This window comes from Colletotrichum fructicola (genome assembly GCF_000319635.2).
Source record: "Colletotrichum fructicola Nara gc5 chromosome Unknown KSG_Nara_v1_contig05, whole genome shotgun sequence".
NCBI classification, from domain to species: domain Eukaryota; kingdom Fungi; phylum Ascomycota; class Sordariomycetes; order Glomerellales; family Glomerellaceae; genus Colletotrichum; species Colletotrichum fructicola.
The window spans coordinates 2373956-2397883 of NW_027094055.1; the positions used below are offsets into that span (position 1 = coordinate 2373956).

At 54.7% G+C, this 23928-nt stretch overlaps 7 protein-coding genes across 7 annotated transcripts; 4 read left to right on the plus strand and 3 right to left on the minus strand.

The window, feature by feature from the left end:
* Position 1: 1 nt before the first annotated feature.
* Positions 2–3527, plus strand: rpc2 (DNA-directed RNA polymerase III subunit RPC2; the record flags this gene model as incomplete). The annotated part of the gene is made up of 2 exons (XM_032035567.1): positions 2–237; positions 308–3527. The coding sequence occupies 2 exons, from the start codon at positions 2–4 to the stop codon at positions 3525–3527; spliced, it is 3456 nt and encodes a 1151-aa protein (XP_031885529.1).
* Positions 3528–4048: 521 nt separating this feature from the next.
* On the plus strand, positions 4049–5023 carry CGGC5_v009335 (Uncharacterized protein; the record flags this gene model as incomplete). Its single annotated transcript, XM_032035566.1, has 2 exons — positions 4049–4400; positions 4464–5023. 2 exons carry the CDS (start codon positions 4049–4051, stop codon positions 5021–5023), a joined length of 912 nt encoding a protein of 303 aa, XP_031885523.1.
* Positions 5024–5295: 272 nt separating this feature from the next.
* On the minus strand, positions 5296–6240 carry CGGC5_v009336 (uncharacterized protein; the record flags this gene model as incomplete). The annotated part of the gene is made up of 1 exon (XM_032035565.1): positions 5296–6240. The coding sequence occupies one exon, from the start codon at positions 6238–6240 to the stop codon at positions 5296–5298; it is 945 nt and encodes a 314-aa protein (XP_031885522.1).
* A 692-nt stretch (positions 6241–6932) lies between these two features.
* On the minus strand, positions 6933–8972 carry dotC-9 (Efflux pump dotC; the record flags this gene model as incomplete). Its single annotated transcript, XM_032035564.1, has 3 exons — positions 6933–7103; positions 7163–8544; positions 8600–8972. 3 exons carry the CDS (start codon positions 8970–8972, stop codon positions 6933–6935), a joined length of 1926 nt encoding a protein of 641 aa, XP_031885525.1.
* Positions 8973–14152: 5180 nt separating this feature from the next.
* Positions 14153–17757, plus strand: YAT1 (putative mitochondrial carnitine O-acetyltransferase; the record flags this gene model as incomplete). Its single annotated transcript, XM_032035563.1, has 5 exons — positions 14153–14233; positions 14288–14315; positions 15082–15489; positions 15538–17550; positions 17609–17757. 5 exons carry the CDS (start codon positions 14153–14155, stop codon positions 17755–17757), a joined length of 2679 nt encoding a protein of 892 aa, XP_031885524.1.
* A 779-nt stretch (positions 17758–18536) lies between these two features.
* Positions 18537–19885, minus strand: CGGC5_v009339 (uncharacterized protein; the record flags this gene model as incomplete). Its single annotated transcript, XM_032035561.1, has 2 exons — positions 18537–19407; positions 19461–19885. 2 exons carry the CDS (start codon positions 19883–19885, stop codon positions 18537–18539), a joined length of 1296 nt encoding a protein of 431 aa, XP_031885353.1.
* A 2247-nt stretch (positions 19886–22132) lies between these two features.
* On the plus strand, positions 22133–23536 carry rhp57 (DNA repair protein rhp57; the record flags this gene model as incomplete). The annotated part of the gene is made up of 1 exon (XM_032035560.1): positions 22133–23536. One exon carries the CDS (start codon positions 22133–22135, stop codon positions 23534–23536), a length of 1404 nt encoding a protein of 467 aa, XP_031885354.1.
* Between the last annotated feature and the right edge of the window lie 392 nt (positions 23537–23928).

A 23928-nucleotide genomic window follows, 5' to 3' on the forward strand; every position in this document is an offset into this window, starting at 1 on the left:
CATGCAAGACGACGGCTTCGAGGCTCTACTGGAGCCGTTCTACAACGGAAAGAAGCTCACAGATCCCATCTCCACCAAGGAAGACAAATTCCAGCTTCTGCCCGCCTTCCTCAAGGTCAAGGGTCTCGTCAAGCAGCACATTGACTCGTACAACTTCTTTGTCGAAAACGAAATCAAGGAGATTGTTCGGGCCAACCGCATCATTCGCAGCGATGTTAACAGCTCCTTCTGGCTTGAGTATGTACCGTCAACACCAACACCGCTCATCTCAACTTCACACCGTGGACTGCGCTGACCAATTTCTTAGGTTCACTGATATCAGGGTTGAGAAGCCCAGTCGTGTCGACTTCAACGACATCAGAGCACAGAATGAGGTCACACCAATGGAATGTCGCCTGCGCGACATGACATACGCCGCTCCCATCATGGTTGACATCGCCTACATTCGCGATAAGTCCAAGATTGTGCGCAAGAACGTTCCCCTAGGCCGCTTGCCTGTCATGTTGAAGAGTTCCATATGCCGCCTCGGCGGTGCTACCAACGCAGAGATGTCTCGCATGAACGAATGCCCTCTTGATCCCGGTGGCTACTTCATTATCAATGGAACGGAGAAGGTCATTCTTATTCAGGAGCAGCTCAGCAAGAACAGAGTCATCGTCGAAGCCGACGAGAAGAACAACGTCATCACCGCCTCCGTCACCAGTTCTACTCACGAGCGCAAGTCTAAGACGTACGTCACGCTGAAGAAGGACCGCATCCTTCTGACTGCCAACATTTTGGTAGAAGGTATCCCAATCGTCATCATCCTGAAGGCTTTAGGAGGTCTCTCCGACTATGAGATTATGCAGCTCGTCGCCGGAGACAATGGCAAGTACCAAGACGAATTTCTTGTACAGTTTGAAGAGGCGACCAAGGTTGGAGTCTACACTCAGCAGCAAGCTCTCGAGTACATCGGCGCGAGGGTGAAGATGGGCAAGAGCAGAGTGCCGTTCTCTGCGCAAGTCCGACGAAACCACGTCGAGGAGGCTCTCGACGCTCTGGCGAACCTCATCATCGCCCACGTTCCCATCGAGGGGCTGGACTTCTACCCCAAGGCAGTGTACGTCGCATTCATGACGCGACGTGTTCTCATGGCGCAGAGCAACCTCAGCCTCGTTGACGACCGAGACTTCGTTGGAAACAAGCGACTTGAGTTGGCTGGTCAACTGCTATCTTTGCTATTTGAAGATTTGTTCAAGCAATTCTGCGGAAACGTCAAGAGCAGCATCGACAAGGTCCTCAAGAAGGACAATCGAGCTGTTCCGCTCGACGCCGTCAACATGATTAGCAACCATGCCAACATGATTGGACAGGGTATCAACCGCGCCATCCAAACGGGCAACTGGACTGTCAAGCGTTTCAACATGAACCGAGCTGGAGTCACCCATGTACTCAGTCGTCTCAGCTACATCAGCGCACTTGGTATGATGACTCGTATCAGCAGTCAGTTTGAAAAGACCCGCAAAGTTTCTGGTCCCCGTGCACTTCAGCCCTCTCAATGGGGTATGCTGTGTACTTCGGATACACCAGAAGGTGAAGCTTGTGGTTTGGTGAAGAACTTGGCGCTCATGACACATATCACGACCAATGTCGAGGAGGAACCCGTGAAACGATGGGTCTTTACGCTGGATGCCGGTGTTGAGCCCATCAGAAACTTTTCCGGTGGCGAGATGCATCGCGAAGGGTCCTTCGTTATCCACATCAATGGAACACCATTCGCCCTGACCAGATACCCGAAGCGATTTGCTGGCAAGTTCAGAACGATGAGGAGGCGAGGCTGGATCTCTCCTTTCGTTAGCATCCACATCAACAACCATTTCAACGCAGTTCACATCGCCACTGATGAAGGACGTATTTGCCGGCCGTATATTATCGTCAAGAACGGTAAGCCCAAGCTGAAGGCAGAGCATCTCAAGCTTCTTCAACTGGGCAAGGCGACATTCGACGACTTCTTGACACACGGTATTGTCGAATATCTCGATGTAAACGAGGAGAACGACACGCTTGTTGCTCTCTACGAAACAGACGTTACCATGACCACGACTCATATGGAAATCGAGCCTTTTACGGTTCTCGGTGCCGTTGCCGGTCTTATTCCCTTCCCTCACCACAACCAGTCCCCCAGAAACACATATCAATGCGCCATGGGTAAGCAAGCCATTGGAGCTATTGCATATAACCAGTTCAACCGCATTGATACCCTTCTGTACACCTTGGTCTACCCTCAAAGGCCCATGGTCATTTCCAAAACCATCCAATTGGTCAACTACGACAAGCTTCCCGCAGGACAGAATGCGACTGTTATTGTCATGTCGTACTCTGGCTATGATATTGAGGACGCGTTGGTGTTAAACAAGGCGTCTTGCGATCGTGGTTTTGGACGCTGCCAGGTTTTCCGCAAGTACACCGCCGAGTTGCAGAAATACCCCAACGGACGTCGCGAGCGAATTGGAGACCCCGTTAATGACGAGAATGGTCGCACAAAGAAGCACGAGGCTCTCGATGACGACGGTCTGGCGATTGTCGGCTACAAGATCAACTCGGGTGAGACCATGATCAAGAAAGAGACCCCTCTTGACACGGGATCGACCGGCATCGGGATGGATCGTGGTCCTAGCGAGTTCCGCGACTCGTCCATCTCATACAGAATAGCTGACCCTGCGTACATCGACAAGGTCATGGTGTCTCATACCGAAAGAGAGACGATGGTTGTCAAGGTCCAAACCCGACAAACAAGACGGCCCGAGCTTGGTGACAAGTTCTCGTCTCGTCACGGGCAGAAGGGAGTCGTCGGTATCATTGTGGACCAGGAAGACCTGCCATTCTCCGACACAGGTCTGGTTCCCGACATTATCATGAACCCTCACGGTTTCCCCTCTCGAATGACTGTCGGCAAGCTTCTCGAGTGCCTGACGGGCAAGGCGTCTGTGTTGGATGGACGCAAGGACTATGGTTTTGGTGACGCTTTCCGCTCCCACCCCTTGGAGCAGATGAGTGCTGCATTGGTGGATCATGGCTTCTCATGGGAAGGCAAGGACTACTTCACCTCGGGTATCACAGGAGAGCCGCTGGAGGCCTACATTTTCAACGGTCCCATCTACTACCAGCGTCTGAAGCACATGGTGCAGGACAAGATGCACTCGCGTTCGCGTGGTCCCAGAGCCATCCTCACTCGCCAGCCTACAGAAGGTCGTTCCCGAGACGGTGGTCTTCGTCTGGGAGAGATGGAGCGTGATTGTCTGATCGCGTACGGTGCTTCTCAGCTGCTTCTGGAACGTCTGATGATTAGTTCCGACGGAACCCAGCTCGACATTTGCCAGCAGTGCGGCCTGTTCGGTTACAAGGGTTACTGCCACACCTGCAAGAGCACCAGGGAGGTGACACAAATGACGATGCCTTATGCTGCGAAGCTTCTGGTTCAGGAGCTGATCAGTATGAACGTCGGTGTGCGGTTGCAGCTTGCGGACGAGTTCCCTCACCCGAGGTGAGAAAAGGCACGGCGTGTATATTACCTGAAGTGTATCACATTTGCCTATGGTCATCGGAGTTTTGCCTACTTGGTAGCGTTGGTCCCACAAAAGAATAGAAAGAATATGAGCAACATCAATACAATGAGAAGAAGATTTCCCACAACATCCCGCGACCGTGACGTTCTCGAATCTTCATGGAAGTCGGATGTCGTCTCCGATCCGATGTCGAGGTGGGGCGGGGTGTCCTGCCGGGCGTGCGGGACCCTCTCCGCAACCCCGGCTACACTGTAGCTAAGGTACATACCTAAGATAAAGGATAACCTTCCTGGGCCACGGGCCTTCCAGAGCTACCTTGAGTAGCTTGGCCTGCGTTGCTGCCCACCCCTAAAAAAATTATCTCCGCCTGTTCCATCCTCCACATTCTTCCTGACATCATTCTTTCCGCCTGCCCTGCTGCGTCGCTGTCATCGCTTCCTTTTGCTGCTTCGCTACTTCAATGCATATCAATCTTGTTTCATGATAACTGCCCTTCAGGTCCCATGGCCGCCTTGCGTCTTACATCGGCACCTTCAGGCGTGCGCGCCGCCGCGACGTCTCCGCTGACCTCACAGCTCTGGTCCTCCTGCGCAAACCCCACAAGCACTTCTCTGCACACGCCGAACGTCCTGACGCATCCCTCGACCGCCGTTGCTACCGTCGCTGCGGCAGCCGCGGTGGCAGCGACCGCAACAGCTCCGTCTCCGCCTCCCCCTCCATTCGTTCTTGCGCGCCAGAGGACGAAGGAGGGCGAGCCCCCGAAGCGCTACTTCAACCCCTCCAATACGGTGCTAGCCGACGGCGGGAAGCCGGGGAAGAATCCCGGTAATGAAAACAATGCCAATCTAGGCAAGAGTACGTCCAAACTATACTGCGTAACGAATGAATGAGGACAAGACTAATACGAGGTAAAAACAGCATTGCGCGTCCTACAAGAACACCTCCCCAAAGTCCTCCAGTCACCCCTCCCCCAGGAGATCCTCGCACCCAACATCTCCCTCCACCTATTTCCGACGACGCATCCTCACCTGCCAACCGTCTCCGGGAGGGTAGCCTATACAGCCGCTCTTTGGAGCGCCCCGATCGCCTGGAACAGGCTACCTCTGGTCGGCAATGTGCGGTTGTCCATCATCTCCGAGCGCGTGACGAAGCATCCTCTCCCCTTTGCGCCCTTGCGCTCGGGAGCTGTGCCGGAGCAGCTCGTCGTCAGGTGGTGCGCCGGTGGGAAGAACGGCTCGGCCACGACGACAACGGCAGGGGGCGCCGCAACGGAAAAGGATGGCGACAAACCCTTCACGGGGCTGTTCGTGTTCCAGTTCGACTCCGAGGGACGGATACTGAGCCATACCATCGAGACGGTGCAGGAAAGCGGGGACTGGGAGAAGGGCGTGGGCGCCAAGGTCGTCGGGCTGACGGACTGGCTGCTCGGCGGGATGCGGAGGGGAAATGACAGCCCGAGTCCTGCTTGCAAGGGCTGAGCCAAGAAGGAATGAGAGCACTACATGATGAGTGAAAATGAGAGATCCGACAACGGGATAAACGGCGCAATGAAAACAGGGCGTTATTGGGGTAACGGGACATACCAATTCATTCAATCATCATTACGCGGGCGGCATCATCACCGCCACCTCTCCTCTATTCATGTAAACTATTGTACAACACCAAAAGAAATCCCACTGAAGAACGCTTAAACTCCGGACTATGCAATGAAGTGACCCCAAAAAAGGAAAAGGCAAAAGATGCTGCGAGTTCACCGCCTCGCTTTCTTGTTCTCATCCTCCTCAGCATGCGACACCATGGTGTCCGCCAAGTCACACTCCCTCACTAGCAAAATCTGCGTGTCTGCCAGGCTGGACGTTGTCACGGTCGTCCCCAATATCCAGCCGTTCCAGATCTTCTGCATCACGTTATCCGTGCTGAGCATGAGACACCCCTTCATCCCCTCCTCGTCCCTCGGCGTGACGGCCAGCAGCAGCCGCCTAGCGCCGGAGAACCTATCCACGACGTGCCACAGGCATCCAAAGATCTGGTCGGACTCCTGCTCCGGGTAGTGCAGCTCCTCAAAGGCGCACGCGACGTACTTGACCCTCTTCGTGTCTTCCCTCTTGAGGAAGTACACCATGGGCGAGTTGAAGCCGTACTGGTCGTACGCCTCCAGCTCGCCGACGAGGTACAGCGAGTCGAGGCGGAAGTTGAACCACGCCCGCGGCGGCCGCGCGATGGGCGTTTCGCTGAGCAGCGCCGAGATCTTCCACCCGAAGGCGAGCTCGTAGTGCTCAAGCCCCAGGGCGCGCGACTCCCGGCAGACGCGGAGGATGACGGGGCACGTCGGGTTGAACACGACGCCCTCCTTTGCCGGCTCCTCCGCCCTCGAGGCGCCGCCGGAGCGGTCGAGGAAGGCCTGGCGGCGGGATGGCAGGCGCGAGTCCCGCTCGAAGCAGCACGCCGTCACGACGCGGGGGACGACGAGGTAGGACCAGATCTTGAGGCGGATCTCCGGGGGCAGGTCCGGGAAGCGGTGGAAGTGCTCGTGCGCCCCCGCGGCGGCGGATGTGAGTGACGCCGCGCGCGAGGCGTCCAGGCCGTCGTTGAAGACGGAGAACTCGAGCCAGAACTTTGAGGCGGACGTGAGGGCCTTGAGGTGGGCTTCCTCGTCCGGGAGGGGGGGCGGGGGGTTCTCGATCTGGGATGTCATGGCGGAACGATGAGATGCGGTCAAGTCGCAGGGAAGTGGGCGGGGAGTGTGAGATGCAGCGCGGATTATAAGATATGGCCGAGAAGGGGCGGTCCGGAGTGCTGTGAATCTACGATATTGGAACTGGAATCATGGTAGTGATGATTGGGACTACCACGGGGGCAAGGTCGCTTTGTGGCGGATGAGATGATGTTGGAGTGAGTACAGAGCGTGGCCGGAGCGGTGCTTTGCGACAGCCAAACAGCCCACTTTCCCGTTCGGGCCAACTTGGCCACCTCGCCTCGGCGTCGTTGCTGGCGAATCACGTCGGGATAAGGATCTGCGCCCAGATGTATTGCCGTCTGATTCCCTGCTCTCGGTTCCATTCAAGAGATGACAGCCAGATCTTGTTTTTCTCTTCTTTGGATCAGGAGTGTTGTACTACAGCACGGATTTCACATGAAGACTTCATCACATAGCAACGAGCGTCATACGTAACAGATGTGATTGAACTATCTCCATTCGTAGATGAATGATAACACAGGCCATGATTTGATAGGTACTTAATTCAACCACTGATGCCCAATTCTGATCTATTCCGCTGTTTGGATGCAATTTTCCAATCGGGTATTGTAACTCCTAATTCCAAGTACTCCGACAAAGAAAAATCGTAAAACGTTCCAACGTCATGCACTGTAAGCCGCCGCATGCAACTACTTCGGAATACGCTCATCACCCGAATGGTGCTCTGTGGTCGTGATCTCTTTATCGGCATCCTTGCGGAAAGGCTTGAGCAGATACACCCCTCTGTAGATGGCATTTTGCCCCTCACTCTCGGTCCTGGAAATGTAGACGTTGCCCAGGAATGAGGCAGTAATTGTGCACTAGCGAGAGACATGTTAGAATCATTGCGCACGGTATCCTGGCTGACGATTTTACTCACGATAACCATAAAGGGGCAGATGGCGACGTAGGCCCAGACAATACCCATCTTGGCGTCGTGGGTGACTGCAGCTTGCTCCGCAGCCGGCAAATTCTTCAACGTGGTGAAGTCTCTCAGAGGGGAATCGTTGCTGATGCCGGACACATTGTTGTATACCGTGGTCAAGATCGTCAAGCCCACAGTGCCTCCAAAGGGGTAGGCAACGGCCATGAGGGAGACGACAGCTGCAATCTTCTTAGGGAAGTGGCCGATACCGTGGAGGGGAACCGGCATGACACGGAGACCGGTGCCGACACCGGTGAGGGCCATCATTCCGTAGACGGTCGGGTCGTGCTCGGTGGATATGGCCCAGGCAATCAAGCCGATACCGACCATCTCCAAGATGGAGCCGAGGAAGATGGGAGGGAACGTCTTCCTAGGCCAGGAGTTGCACATGAAGGCGGAGACGTAGACTCCGACGCCCAATCCAGGCGTAAAGTACAGCAGCTGCGTACCGGCCTGGTCGGCTGACCAGAGCTTTACCATCGTAAAGTAGATGTTGCAGAAGTAGAGGACCGAGTACATTGCCATGCCGGTGGCGAAGGATGTGTAGAATAAGAGGCCAATGTCCCTTGTGCGGACTAGCTCCCACGGAATCATGGCCTTTTGGGAAGGGAAATGACGAGCGAGAAACTTGCCGGGAGCCATGTGGTACTCGTAGACTATGAATAAGATGCTGATGATGAAGCCGAGGATGAGGGTGACGAGCACCGCGGCGCTGTCCCAGGCGTACGTTGCGCCGGCCCATGAAAGGCCGAGAATCAACAGACCGAAGCCGAACAGGAAGAGAAACTGGCCGCCGACATCGATCGTTTGAAGACGCTTCGCAAAGGTGGTGCGTCTGCCCGTTTCTGTCGTCTCATCAAGCTGGGGAATCGGTTGAGGCCCAAGAAGTTCGGAGCGGAGGACGAAGTAGATGATGAGCATGCTGGCGAAAGCGATGGGCAGATTGAGTCCGAAGCACCATCTCCAGTGAGACTTTGAAGTGATTTGGCCTCCGATCAGAGGACCAAGTCCCCAGCCGATGACACCACCGAAGAAGGAGAAGATGGACCAGTTCTTGGCGTTCTCGCGCAGCGTCACTCGGTCTGCGATGCAGATTCGAACCAGAACATTCAGTCCAGCGCAGGCGAGTCCTTGAAAGGCGCGGCCGAGGAGGAGCACGGCGTAGGCGGAGGTGGGGGCTCCGGTGCAAAGCGCACTGCCGATGAGCATCAGGACCAGGCAGGTCTGGAGGGAGGTGTGACGCCCAAAAATATCGGCAATTTGGCCCCAGAAGGGAATGAACGCAGCGGATGTGAGGTTGAAGGCGGCAATGATCCAGTTCAGCTGACTAGTTTCACCTGCCGATCTGTTAGCTGAGCATTCATAGCAGGATCTAGGCGGAAAGTGACGGACGAAAGTCGGCTGCGATCCAAGGAAGTGCACTCGCAACAATAGTGACATCCAGAGCTTGCAGCACGAATGGCAGAAGTAGGCCTGCGAAGATCCTGACTCTGTAGACGAATCGTGCCTTGCGTTCAGACTTGCAGGTCGGACATGCTCCAGCTGTCGTGTCGTATTGGTGGTTGCATGTTGAGTTGCTCGTCGTTCGTTCTACCTTGCCCTGACTGCCGATGTGTTGGTCGGTGGCGCCCTCGCTGGCGACATCCTCTGGAATTTCCCCCTCAGCTATAGCGGCGTTCGGTGTATTTGCTGTCTTTGTCTGGTTGGCGTTCTTCTTGGCCTGGATAGCGCGGTAGGCCTTTTTACCCAAGTAGATGAAGACCATGTCGGCGATAATAGTCCTTCCTCGTCTCAAGACAGATTTTGAGCTGCAGGAAAGCCCTGAAGTAGTCGAGTAAAGTTGCGGAACAAGCTTTGGTAGTGGGACGGAAGGCTTATATGATATGCTGCTGTTGCTAAGAGCCTCGAGTCTAGACAAAGAGATGGCTGATGTTGGTGAGCATAATTCAATAAGATCAGAGAAATGGACGCCTCATATATAACTTACGCCCGAAGGGACATAGGTAAGGGAACTTACATGAAGAACCATCCACTCGGAGACCAGGTTCTCAGATCCATCACTAATGAAATCAGCCACCGGACGGGGTAAGACGACCAGTCTAGTCGAATGCGCGAGGGGAGCAGGCAGGGAGGCCAACGACATGGCCTATCGGAATAGGTTGCCGCCATGATTTTGGCGATGTGCAATGGGGAGAGCGACAGCCATGCTCAAGCCCCATGAATGGCAGAGAATGCAATGAGGAAGACGCAACAGCACAGCCCGAGCCCTTGTGAAAGGTGCCAGATGGGGAGACTCCGTCGCTTTCGTCGCATTCGTACGTCGCCCTTCCCGTCCACGAGGCGTTGCCGGGAGAGGACAAGCATTTTGGAGCTTGGGCCAGCATGACCAGCCTTATCGCATTTCAGCCAGTAGATAGGCTCGATCAGAATAATGGCCCCGCAGGAAGAAGAGCTAAGCAATTAAGCGAGTGCGAGGGTGGAGCAGTGGCAGCTCGAAGGGTCCTGCCGCCTTGGCTCAGGGCGCATCTCCTCGATCCTTTGACTGCATCTTCACCAAATCATCCCGGCAGGCAGTCCGCTAAGCTTCGTCGTTGTGGACGACATGCGGCTGACGTGCATCTCTCGCATGGGGTAATACAACTCCGCCTTTACGACGCTACCGTTTGGACTCTCCTTGCATCTTATCTCGCTGAACCACGCGCGTGGACCTCGAATCGAATGCCCAAAAGGGAATCGCTCAGGTAGCACTGCGCCTCTCTACACCGAAGTTCTTTTCCACTTCGCATCGCTTCTCGGAACTCGGCACGCCAAAGGAACTTCCGCATGTCGACTTTGTGATTCAACTGAGGTTGAGTCACTTCATTTCAACGGCTGGAATTTGGTCTCTTTTTGGTCGAAACGTCCGGTGTGAAAGAAAGCACTTCAGCAGATGAGATCTGTCATCTCATGTAGGAAATATGTTGTTCATCCCAAGTCGCATATCCAAAGCTCTCATGCAAGCTGATTTGTTTCCCGCTGACAAACAGAACAATCGTATGGCCACGTGGGTTACTTCTTTCTCATCGAGCGCTACGGCATCGAATCGCGGAATGAGTTGCGTATCAGTAGTCCACCGTTTTGTATCTCCAAATCGAGCGAAAGCCGGCAGGCGGAGTTGGTGCCTGAAGTTGACACACGTGGCTTCGCATTGCTCGTGATCTCCATCTACTGTCGCAAGCCCCATCTCGAAGCTAGTCGGATAGTTTCGCATATGTGCTGATCTCGAGCGAAGGCCTACTGAGCTACACTCCGCATACTACCTACCTTCAGACATAGCCACGGGCTCACCCAGCGCTAGTTGCAGATAGTGTTAGCGCACATTGACAGCCAGCATTCCAAAACATGTTGCGTAAATTTTCGGATTCTATGCGAGAATACCTTGAGTATGAGGTCACTGCCAAACCGTTTTGTTCACTTGATCTACACGATCTAGAAGCCAAGTCATCACTGTGCCTCGCGGTTTGCCCTGAGCTAAGGTGGGACAATCGTCTGCAGCTTGCGGGTTGGTTTTGTAAATGCCCAACTTGGGCTCATGCTGACGTCTACTATACACGCCTGGTATTCTAAAAGAATTTTACTATCCGAGCGGAGGGTTTTGGCTAAGCAGGCCGCGAGTTGGACCAGTTACTTCACTCATTTTCTCACCCCTGTAATGCCGGGGTTTTTTTTTTTTTTTGGTTTTTTTTTGTATTTCCGGTCTTGTTCATATTGTCATAGTTCTCGTCGTTGTCACTATCTTTATTTCAACACTTATTATCCTTGATGATTCCCATCATCTCTGTCACTTTACCTATCCGTCCGAACACTATAGGCTTCCCCAAAGTGGATATCAGAATCAGAAACGTTCTTTTGTGTCAACATGGACCATGCTGACCTGAAGTCTCGAAGTCAGGCAGTGTTCCAGAAGAATGAGCATGTTTGCTTGCCATTTGCAGAATAACATCTCTTCAGAGCCGAACGGCAATGCAGTGGCTCACATAGTAGATGTAAGTGATCGATCTCTAATTCATTTCCAATTTGATGTTGACTAATGACGAAATGCAGGGTAAATCATAGCAGCTACAAGGCATGTCATTTAACCTTAGTGTTGTGAATGTTCCCGAAGCAGAAATGCTCATATTATTTTACTACCAGTGAGCTGGCAATTGAACGAACGTACAATTAGGCCTCATAAAAGGCACAAAAATCTCGTACCGACCAGCCCCGAAGATCAAGAATGTGAGCTACGGGGAAGACGGGGCGCAATCACAATGTGGGATAGTTATCGGACGACGCACGCTTCGTCAGGCTTGATCACTCATGCTTATTAAAGAATATTGGTCGCATAGTATTTGCTTGTACAAGCCCCTCTACTATTTGCGCCACTGTGGGTGTAAGTAAGATAAAATTGGACGGCAAGAAGCATTTACTATTGGCAAGAACCACTGGGTTGAGAAGTCGAATGCTACACAGGATTCTGTAGCTGAAACATGTCATGCAACCTATTTTCAGATCATGTCTTTGGTTGCTGAGACTGTCCACAACGATGACCTGGTTGATCCGGCGGCCCGGCCGGTTATCAATAGTGGGGCCGAACGGGACAGTTCCACTCATCCAAGGCCGAGTTCCCGCTGCTCTCCCGGGCAATGTGGCGATGACACCGGGTTGCACTCGGGAATCGGAGCAGGAGCTAAGACGACGCAAGATGGATCAAATGCAATCAAGATGGCGGGGAACAAAGACGTGGAATGCTGTGTCACCCGCACCCCAGGTTCCGCTACGCCGGGAATTTCTCGGCGGAGGGAGAAAACGGCGAGGTGGTCTGGCGGACGGTCTCTCGAATTTGTCAACGGACCAACCAGACGGGCTGCAAATGATCCCATCTCAGCGTCAGCTGGCAGCGGGACGGGTCAGCCACTGAGCGCACGTTAGGCGCATGCAGGTGACTGCTGTTGTGACCCGGAGGGACGGGTTTGGAGCCCACTGACAAGGAGGCCGTGGGGGGGAAACAGTGGGCCGCGGTGCCCCAGGGCACCTAGGCGCCAGCCGTTTTCGGCCCTTATCCACAACTCACAGTTAGCGACCTTCCCGTCGTGCCGTCCACCACGTCTTGGTCCTTTGATCCGAACACCTTGAGCGGGGAGGAAATGTCACCGGCAATCACAGAACCTCAGAGCTGGTCTTTGGTCCGGTCTTGGCCCGGAGAAGCGCGTTGGCGTCGGTTGGGGCGGTCCAGCCCGCTGAAGAGAAGTCGCTATGCATCACCGATCCATCAACATTCGCCTCTGGACAGTAGTAAAGGGAGTGAGTCTCTCGGGGATATGGAAAAATCGCAACACAGGAGGCTTGATATGATTCAATGGCTTCCGCGGCCTCTCTGCGCTGCATGGCTACTGTGTTGATTGTCGGGTGATAGACTTCTTCGACACATATAGCACAGCACCCTCTCACTCCTTATCTATTGCCAACGCATCAGCAGAATCTCAAATCACACAAGTCGCTTCAGTGTTGTGTTCGGCTCGCGGGAGAGAAGCACACGAAAAGGCCCCGCATACCAATCAAACCCCAAGTCGGCACCAAGCGTTGTGAGTAAAGCGACCCAAGACTTGACAGACTTCCCGTTGGTCCTGATCGCCGTGGTTTCTTGGCTGCCAACTGGGCACATGTCAGCGAGTCAAAGTGGGCAGCAACTTCAATAATAGCGCAGTCTGGGATCCGACAGGGTTACAAGTCACATTCGGTCTTGGACTCTCTGTCTGCCATCGTTCATCGTCACCTCGCACCAGGGGAAGCTATCCCCGTTCCAACGTCCTCCACATTTCCCACTTTCAACCCGCGGCAACCCCTGTCCACCCTGCGACCCTTGCGATTTCTCCAATAAGCCCATCCCGCGGGGGAATGAATCATTGCCCGCATTCTTCATCTTCCCCTCTTTTCTCTCTTTTTTTGGTTCTCGACTGACGCCGCGCCGTTTGGAATTCATGGTTCTGGATGAGGTTTGGTAGCAGCCTCTCATCGTGATTAAGGCCAACACGTCGGAACTCTTCGGGATTGCTGGGGAAGTCTATTCTAGGCCAGACTATCATCCGTCCTGTTCGGCCGACGTTAGTGCAGACCCCGGAGGATCTTCACGAGCAAAGAACAAGCACGCACTCACACCCAGCCGGCACACCCCTCGGCGCCGTACGGAAGTCAGTCAGTCAGTCAGCCGCCAAGCAGGAGGGAAGGGCATTTGAGTGTCGCAACCCACTCAAAACTCACAACCCCAGTCGCCTGCCTTTCTGTTCTCGGGTGGTGGCATCAAACGCAGTCGATCCGTCCGTCCAACCAGAGGCGGCCATTGCCACGTTCTTCGATATTCCCCTTCGCCCGAAAGGCTCTCCAACCTTGCGCCTGTCACGTCCACGTCCACGTCCACGTCCTGCACTGTTGCGCAGAGAGTGTTCTTAGCCTGTCCACAACCCCGTGGGGTTCACCAGCCTGAAGCGGCGAAGCCAAGCCGAGCCGAATCATCTGCACCTGCACCTGCACCTGCACTGCGCCGGGTGGTGGAGGCCTGACGTCGAATTTCCAGAAGCGCCCATCGCATTGATTGCATCACAGCTACCTTCGACCTACCATCTAGCGTCCGTATCGCCGTCAAACGTTGCCATCGTTGCAGCCGACCCAGGCACTCTTTTTTCAGCATCCCCGTCGCCCCCGTTCAACCCGATTCTTCTCTTCTTCCCGCGGTCAAACACAGTCCCTTGCAGCTAGTGTGTAGCCAGCAGTGAGATTGCTCCCAGCAGACAACCAGACCGTGCGCAAATATCCGTATAGCATCTGCACTCCGAAGCAGAGAGGTAAGTGACGGGTGCCTGACCGATCCCTCCCGGTGTCTCCTCGTGTCATCCTCGTGCTTGTCACGTTCAAGGACGAGTAGTCATAATGTCTAGGCTAGAGGCTGACTGTTTCCAGCCACTCCGATCCTCCACGACCATCTATCTACACCAGGTGTTTTCTACCGTGGTAATCATTTCCGCAATCACTGGCCGTCAAGATTGAACCATTCGGCATCGCCAGCGGCCGCACGCAATCGCTCACCGTGCCGGTAGGTGGCATTTCTCTTCCTCTCCCCTGTCCTGATACCTTTATCCAGAGAACAAAAGTCTCGGCAGTTTACGAAACTGGTCTCCTCCCAAATTACCATCTCACGTCGGCCCTGCGGAGCGAGTTTCACAAGCCCCCAAACCCAAGGCCAGACCCAGCCAGCAGAGCCCAGTTTCCCCCCATCCCACCTGCTCCCCTCCCCGTTTTCCTCTCTCCCGCCACCCCAGTCAAGCGCCTACTTCCGGTTCTGCGGTACCTTTCCAAGCCCCAAGACTGTTGCACATGTGAAAGGCGTGCCTCGAGGACAAGACCCCGGGACCCCGGAGGAACTCCACGCCAGCCCATCCCAGTCTGGTTTGTGGGGGGTTCCACTTGATCCCATCTATTGCCTTTCCCATCTCATCTCCATCTTGCTTTGGTAGAGTGCCGCTCCTGGTATGCTAGTGCCTGCCTGCCTACCTCCTGCCTACCTACCTAGTCGCACCTCGTCGGTCTCTCCTCCGACTTCCTTAGGCCCGTTGATATATTCCTGGTCCATCCCGCGCCGTAGCCGAGCCGACTCCTCCTTTCCTTTCTCCTCGTGCAAGTCTACCCACAGTATACCCATATGTCGTAGCATTGTCTAGTGTAATGCCAGCGTACTGCTTCCAAGACTGTCATTACTTCTACCGCACGGCGCTGCGCGGACTGAATATCAGCACCAACGTCTCGCCCCTCTACGCTTAAAGAGGTTACGCATCCGCCGCTGACAAAAATGCCCACTCAAGTTAGAATCTTCTCGCGACCCAGGCCTCTCGGCGAGACCCTCGAAAAGTCCCTAAACAACTCTTCGGTTCCTCGCTCAGTTCCCGATACCACTGATCTTCTGAAACAAATCGAGTCACCAAAGCCGACGAGGAGCAGCCAGGACGCCAACTCTATGGCAGTCTACAAGGACAAGTCCGTCGACGGCGGTGTCACCTTTGCCGCGCAAGATAGTCTCAAGCAACTACCCATCCCAGAACTAGAGGTCACCTGCGAAAAGTACCTTACTGCTCTGAAGCCGCTTCAGTCTGGACGAGAGCACTCCGACACTAGGCAGGCCGTACAGGATTTCTTGAAGAATGATGGCCCAGCTCTCCAGGAGAAGCTGAAGGCTTATGCCGTAGACAAGTCCAGCTATATCGAACAATTTTGTAAGTTCTCAGCGCAGACGGCTTCCTCGAGCGTGCTGACTAGTCTAGGGTATGATTCATACCTCAACTTTGACAACCCGGTTGTCCTTAACCTAAACCCCTTTTTCCTGCTGGAAGATGACCCAACTCCGGCGAGGAACAACCAGGTGACTCGAGCGGCGTCACTCGTGGTGTCGGCTCTGGAGTTCGTTCGTGCCGTTCGTAAAGAGGAGCTTCCTCCAGACAACATCAAGGGTCAGCCTCTGTGCATGTACCAATACTCCAGGCTATTCGGTACAGCGCGCGTGCCTACCGACAATGGCTGCCAGATCGAGCAGGACCCCGATTCGAGGCACATCGTCATCATGTGCCACGGCCAATTCTACTGGTTCGACGTTTTGGACGGCAACCATGACCTGATCATGACTGAAAAGGACGTCTCAATCAACCTGCAGACAATCATCGATGACGCAGCACAAGTTCCGATTCAGGATGCAGCAAAAGGAGCCTTGGGTGTTTTGAGCACAGAGAATCGGAAGATCTGGTCGGGGCTGAGAGACGTATTGACACGGGAGGAGGGCTCCAACAATGCCGATTGCCTGGGAATAGTCGACTCCGCCCTGTTTGTTTTGTGTTTGGACTATACCGAGCCAGCCGACGCTGACGCTCTCTGCGGCAACATGCTGTGTGGCACCAGTCTGGTCGAGAAGGGTGTGCAGGTTGGAACCTGCACGAACAGATGGTACGACAAGCTGCAGATCATCGTCTGCAAGAACGGCAGTGCTGGAATCAACTTCGAGCATACTGGTGTGGATGGCCACACAGTCCTGAGATTTGCCAGCGATGTATACACGGACACGATACTGCGCTTTGCGAGGACCATCAACGGCCAGGCCCCGACCCTCTGGGCGTCAACGAGTCCCGACCCGGCGAAGCGTGACCCCGACAGCTTCGGCGAAGTCAGCACAACCCCCCACAAGCTCGAGTGGGATTTGAGCCCCGAGCTGAGCATAGCTGTGCGTTTCGCCGAATCGAGACTCGCAGATCTCATTGAGCAGAACGAGTTCAGAACGTTGGACTTCAAGCACTACGGGAAGAACTTTATGACGTCGATGGGCTTCTCCCCAGACGCGTTCGTTCAGATGGCCTTCCAGGCTGCTTACTACGGTTTATACGGCCGGGTTGAGTGCACATACGAGCCCGCCATGACCAAGATCTTCCTCCACGGGCGGACCGAAGCGATCCGAAGCGTTTCCGACGCATCAGTGGACTTTGTCCAGACCTTTTGGGCTGACAATCCGGCCGAGCAAAAGGTTGAGGCGCTACGAAAGGCATGCCAGCGGCACGTGAACACCACGAGGGAGTGCGCAAAGGCGCAGGGCTGCGACCGCCATCTCTACGCCCTCTTCTGCACTTGGCAGCGTTCCATCGACGAAGAGCTCAGTGGCGTGAGTACTAATGGCTACTCCAGCCCAATCGACGGCTACTCCGAGCGCGACTCGGGGTCTGCCGTTGGAAGCCCCGGACGGGATTCGGTCCTCTCCCTCAACGGCGTCGATGTGCAGTCTACGGGCCGCGCGCGCGGCGACAGCACCAACTCTCGCAACGGCAACGGCCAAGCCTCGATGCCGCATATCTTCGCCGACAGCGGCTGGGACAAGCTGAACAACACCATTATGTCCACTTCCAACTGCGGCAACCCATCGCTGCGACACTTTGGCTTTGGGCCGACTTCGGGCGACGGGTTCGGCATCGGCTACATCATCAAGGATGAGGGTCTCGCAATCTGTGTTTCGAGCAAGCATCGCCAAACCAAGCGCTTCGTGGATACTCTCGAGAGCTACCTGCTGGAGGTTAGGCGCATACTCCGAATCACATCCCGCCGCGGCACAGGCGTCAGGCAGACGCGTGCCCGTGAGCTGGACCAGCCGCGCCCGAAGCCGGTCAAGGGAATCAAGTCCCGGGGCCGCCTGATCACGGCTCACGACGCCATTAAACCCTCGATTGCCAGATCTTCGACGGGAACACAGTCGCCCACCGAGGAAAGCATTACCCTTAGCGAGGACGACGAGATTGGCGGATGTAAGTAACCAATGGACCCATACAAAACAGTAAAGTATTTGCTAACTTGCTATTGCAGATGGCTTCTTCGATGCCGGTATGCTACTCCAAGCGCTCAAGGCTCGTGGCGAGAATCTCGACAATGGGGAGACGAAACCCTCGGAGCGTGCGGCGGTGCAGGCGCGTCGTAGGGAGATTGGCAAGAAGCTGAGGCTGATCGACTACTGATCCGGCGACTTGTCTGTTGTCCTATTTGGCTGCCTGAAGCGGACGCGGTAACGTTGTACGACGACACGTTTTGTGTATGACTGGAACGTGGACATTGAGTATTGGGTGGTACGGGGATGTTGTGACACCCCCGAGTTTGCGCAAGCTGAGCACATAGAGTAGCAAGCCCTTTTCTTTCTGGAAATATACCCTCCGTTTGGATAAATCTTTGCACGGGTCCGTCAATGTTAGTCCTATAATTTGTGGCTTGTGCCTGTAAATCCGCAACTCACTTTTGCATACATGCACATGGTGTGCGAATGAAGTAGGTAGCTTATCAAACCGTTATTTGCTAGGCTCGTTGGCACGCGCATCAGACTTCAGATCTGGGACCCCAGCGCCGTACCAAGACATTTCTCACACCAATTCAGAAGACTAGAAGAAGTTTCGCAGTGGTCGCGGTATGTCTCAGTCGCTGGCGTTTTCTTCCAGGTGGTCCCCATGTGATACTTACTCTTAGTGAACCATGGGATTGGACCTCGTCTTCACACAACTGACGTATCGCTCTCACATGGTACATTCGCAAGGGTTCAGGGAGCACAATCCATCCCGCTGGCTGGCAATTTTGAGATTCTCTATCAGGAATTGCTGTCATACACTGGTCTACAAAAAGGGTTTCCATCTATTGCCAGCACAGGCCAGATGAGTTGCCATAAAATATACAAGAAAAAAGCAACAGGTATCATCAAATCAACATCCCTGCCCCTCAGCTAGCACGCACAAGCGGCGGACGTGCCTGCTCAAGCGAGCTCATGCATCTGGCCCCGGTGGCCATCGTTGGTGGCCGGCGCCTCGTGGATCGTAGGTTGCGGCTGCGCAAACTGCTGCTGCTGTGGAGGAGGCTGTTGCGGCTGGTATCCGGCGACGGTTTGGGTGCTGTACCGGTTATCCGTTGCTTGAGACACGGACATGGGGCTCGTGGTGTCTGCGCGGTCGGGCACCATGTTGCCCGCCACGAAGTAGCCAGGCTGCCCAGGCTGCTGGTAACCACCTTGGGGAGGAGGAGACGTGCTGCCGTAGCTTTGGGGGTATCCTGCCACCGGGGGGCCGCCGTGCTTATGATCCCACAGTTGAGATTGAGTAGTCGTAGCGTACTGGTTAGGAGGGGATGCCTGAGGTGGTGGTCCTCCTTGGTAGTTGTTCTGAGCCATCTGGGGCTGGGGCTGGATTTGAGGCGGCTGCTGGTTTTGGTTCTGGGCCGGCTTCTTCTTCTTGCGAAGGATGAGGAAGATTGCGAGGCCGACAAGAGCAATGACGGCCAGGCCTCCAACAACTCCTCCGACGATGGCACCAACGGGAGTGGAAGACTTGTTGTCGTTGCTATCGTTGTCGTTGTTGTTATTATTATTGTTGTTGCTGGTGGGGTCGGAAGCCACTGGATCTGCGGGGGAGCCGGTTCCGGTCGCAGTGAACCTGCCGGACGCACTCGGGGCCCGAAGACTCGAAGTAGCGTCGTCCGTTAGAGCGAGCGGTACCCAAGTACGCCCTGTCTGGCCCTCAAAGGTCGTCACAGCAGCTTGTGCCGTTGAGATTTCGAGGGTGTTGCACCAGTAGTCAAAGATGCTGCCCGAGAAGGAGATTGTGTTGCAGTATGGCCTTGCTGTGTTGGTGCTGGACGTTCGTGTTAGCTTGAGAGAAGACGGCAGCATTACTTTCAGACGTACCACTTGAGGGTATACTTGTCCACCATGCAGCCATTGTCGCAAACGCTCGATGAAGAAATCTGCCGAGCGTCGTAACAGGTGCGGCGCGCACCACAGTCGTCTGCATCACAGCATGCCACGAAGCCCTTGACTCGCGAGGTCGATGTGAAGAAGATACAGCTAGCCGCAGTACCGCAAGTGTAAGCAGCGCCGGCACGACCGGAGATGTATCCGCACGTGTTATCCGGAGCAACAAGCACGGTGGTCGCGGCTGATGTTTGTCTTCTCCTCAGATCCGCGTAGGCGGGCGCCTTCGTAGGTTGCGGGCTGAACTGGTCGAGCGGCAGGTTGAACGTTGTAGTTGCCTCGGGCACGGCGTACAGTTTCGCATTGGCGAGTCCAGAGAGGACCGCCAGGCTTGCGATGGATCGTATCGAAGTCACCATGATGACTGATTCGTGTTTGAAGTTGATCAGACGGGCGAGCAATGATCAATTGTGAGTTACGTCGGAGTAACTCAAGGGAGACCAAGCAGGGCGAGGTGGGAGAAGAAGGAGGCCCTTGGGCATTGAGAGCTGGACGCCATTATAAACTAGGCATTCCTTGTGTTCCCAGTCCTCTACGCTCGATTGTTGTCCTACTCAACATGCTCGGGGCGCCAGCGGCCGAGTACGAGTTGTGCTGATAGAAGCAACTGATGTGAGCACCGACGGGGACCGGTGATGCTTGGTTGGCTTCGACAGCGAATCGCAAGGTGCTCAGCCCTAGGCTAGCCAATTTCGTATCATAGTCGGGAAGCTTGGCTTTAGGGGAGCGACTAGTTAGGCATCCAGGGTTCAGCCAGACCAATTGCGTTGTGGTCGGTTCCTTGTGGCTTGCAGGAGCTGAATAGAGCAAGCCGTGTTAGTGCGAACCAAGAGAGAAGGGAAAGACAGCCGCTTGGCGAATGTTTAAAGAGCGTGCCCGAGAAGGCGGGGTCAACGCGGAAACAAAGGCAAACGATAAAGAGGGAGAGTTCAGCAGCGTATCAAGCGCTGATAGCTGTGGATGGGGTTGATGCGGAGGTCTGCTGAGAGCTAACAGTCCCAGCTGAGACATTTGCAAACGACATTCTGAGACTTTAATCGAACAGGATCCGCAGGCGCCCTTGAATTGCCAAGCCGTCACATCACAGCCCCAACATGGGAATTTCTGCTAAACGTCCTGCTATTCCCAAATTCCAGTGGTTTGAGTTTCTTGGTCGTCGCTTAACGGAAACGGTTCCGGCACCTTTGGAGGAATTGAGGCCGTCGTGGACAGGTTATGACGATGCTGACGGTTGGAAGTGTGGAGTTTGTCTCGTTCGGTATGAATTCGCGAGCACCGAACATGACGATCGAATCCTTCAGGATAGCAAGGGCACTACAAGCGACAAACCATGCCGTTGGAAGTCGGATTTCCCGAGATTAGCGGCTGATCGGTGCGTGTCCGGCGTGTGAACTGTCGCCCTTGAGCCAGCCTGGCCTAGTGGTCCTCAGCAGAGAAGACACTATCTTTCCTGGCTTACCGACCAATCCAACCTGAAATTAGACAAGCATCGGCACAAGGCAGACTTCAGCCTCGGGCCTGTGCTTTCTTCTTCGGGTCAGGTCGAAATAAGGGTGGTCTGATGGTTCGCACGAGAGCCGTACACTAGTAGACTTGCTGCCTGCGCTGCGTTTTCTCTCGGGAACCGGAGTATGGCCTGACGGAGTGGCGGAATTGCCAGAGAATAGATTTCACACGTGCATGTTGAGTCTGGGATGGAGGACCCCCAAGCCGTAGTTACTGTCTTTCCGCGTGTTATTCGGGGGCTTGTTTTGCAAACGACGTGGGAACGGAAAGCGGTTCGGGCCTGGGCGAGGCTGATATGCCAAAGATCCATGGCGCTTCGAGGATCTTGTTTGTGCCATTTTGTGGTTGGTAGCAAGGAATGTCCACAGAAGACAAGGCTGCTGCAAAACAAGACTTCTGTCGATGGCCATGCAGACGATAAACAAGAGACCGCCGAAGTTTCCGTTGTCTGCGCGGCCAAATTTCCTGTGTACTTAAGTGATCCTGTCGGAGACGATAACAGCGACGACGACGACGATAATAGAAGTAATGACGGTCAGGTTGAGTATAGCCACAGGAAAGGTAGTCGGTATAGCACAGGGAAAAATTGGCGGTCTCATAAACAAAACGTAGAGTCGCTTGGCGGACGTTTGCTTGGCGAATAGGCATCTGTCTGTGATTACATAACCCCCCCTCTATGAAGTCCAAGCTCCAACTCTTGCCCAATCGTCGTCGGCAAGGAACCCTGCAACCGCAACTGCAACTTCCAACTGCAGTAACAAGCTGCAGAAATCCGTGAACACCGTGATTTGGGTTGTGTCGCATGCAACAACTTGCCCTGGCAGGTTGGAGACTGTTCAGAGTACCTGGACGACATGCAGCGCTGAGCATCGACGTGTTCCTTCCCGCCCGTTTTTCATAACACAAATTTGTCAAGTCTGATGACTTGATTGTCAACAACGCGTCCCAGGCTGCAGATCACTCATCTGAATCCGTCCCCCAGTGCCTGGACAATCACCACCGAGTCCTTCTGTGACTCTGAGTGAATCAACACACAATCCGATTTTGTGGGCCATGCACCAAACTCGCCGCCTCATACCACTAGACATCTGCTCCATGCCATGACGGACCTCTCGCAACTCCTGCCTGACTTTCCTGTCAGGCAATTTGCTGGACTCGTGCAGACTCTCGAACGACACCAGATATCAACCACCGAGCTCCTGACCTTGGATGTTGTTGACATCGGCAAGCGTACGCAGTTGCCGCTTCTTGACGTCAAGAGGCTATGTGCAGCTGTCGTCGACGCTCTTCATCGCAACTTTGGTCCCCCACACCTTGAATCGGACGAGAGCCCGCCTCTCAAGCGATCGCTCACAGACCTGCAAAATCAATGGTCTACTATCAGCACTCTCGACGATGACCTAGATAGAGCGTTGGGAGGAGGGGTGCCGACCGGATACGTGACCGAGATCACGGGAGAGAGCGGTGCTGGGAAAACGCAATTCTTGCTCTCTCTGCTACTCGCTGTTCAGCTACCCCCTCCTTATGGTCTTGGTCGGCCCGCCTTGTACATCACTACAGAGGCTCAGTTGTCCACTAGACGACTGTCACAAATGATGTCAGCAAACCCGCGACTCAAGGATCTTCCCAATGATGAGAGACCTTTCGACGGCATCTCAAGCACATCGACCCCTGATCTCGAATCACAAGAACACATCCTCCAGTTCCAAGTCCCAGTCGAAGTTGAGCGACGCAACATCGGCCTCATCGTTCTCGATTCCGTTGCTTCCAACTACCGAGCTGAGTTTGAGCGCGGTGCTATGGGCAACCAGGGATCAAACATGGGAGCTCGAAGTCACGAGTTGACACGGCTGGGTGCCTTGCTTAGAGAGCTGGCTCAAAAGTACAACCTGGCTGTCGTGGTATCCAACCAGGTTGCGGATCGATTCTCCAGCCCACTTGCGGTCTCCAGAATGCCGCCGCCAAGTACCAAGGTAAGGTTCACTCAAGAGAGCCCACTGGCGTCAAGGAGTAGAGGTCCGCCGCCAGACTTTTCATTATCCGCCGTCGAGCCACCGTCGTCCATGGCAGAGCAGTTGCGGTCTAGCATGCCAGAACCTCCCGGATTCGATGATGTCGGACCCCCAGCCCTGCCCGCGATGGCATTGGATCATCAGCAACGGTGGTTTACAGGATGGGGTGACGACCCTCTAGCCGATTACGGCCTCAAGACACCAAGTCTGGGACTGGTCTGGTCGACGCAGATCGCCTGCCGCGTTGCGCTATTCAAAAAACCGGTCTACGGAGTTCATCGACATGTGGACGATGAAGCTGAGGATGGAGGGGTGCCAGCGCTCAAGAACTGGCGTCGGTGGATGAAGGTGGTCTTCGCTCCGCATGCCAAGGCGACAGGACAGGGATTGGACGGCGCCGTTGAGTTCGCGGTGACGATGGCAGGGTTGAAGGCTGTCACAAAAAAGACGAAAGCCGATGGCTTGCCCGTTATCGCTAAGGAGTCACGATGAATCAGGGACTCATCCAGCTACACGGTCATGTCTCCAGCGGGCTGGCACCCTTGCGTCACCAAGCACAGGGACGCATGTCTGCTTCCGGGAGTCAGTCTGCACACCTCGAGCCCGTCCATAAGCCATGATAGCAGCCAGACTCTGTGTCAAATGACGAGCAGTTGAGGTGCCGGTCGTCCGAAGGACTCGGATATGCACAGACGAACAATCAACACGGGGAAAGGTGATAAATACACTACATACGATTAGAGATGAAGTTGGCGATCTGGGCAACTCCACACGAAGCGCGGAGGGTGGGGTCCTGTCAGCGAAACCATGCATACTCTATATCATGGCGGCATTATGCAGGCGTGCCGCGCCTGGTACCAAACCTGACACAAAGCATCAGAAGA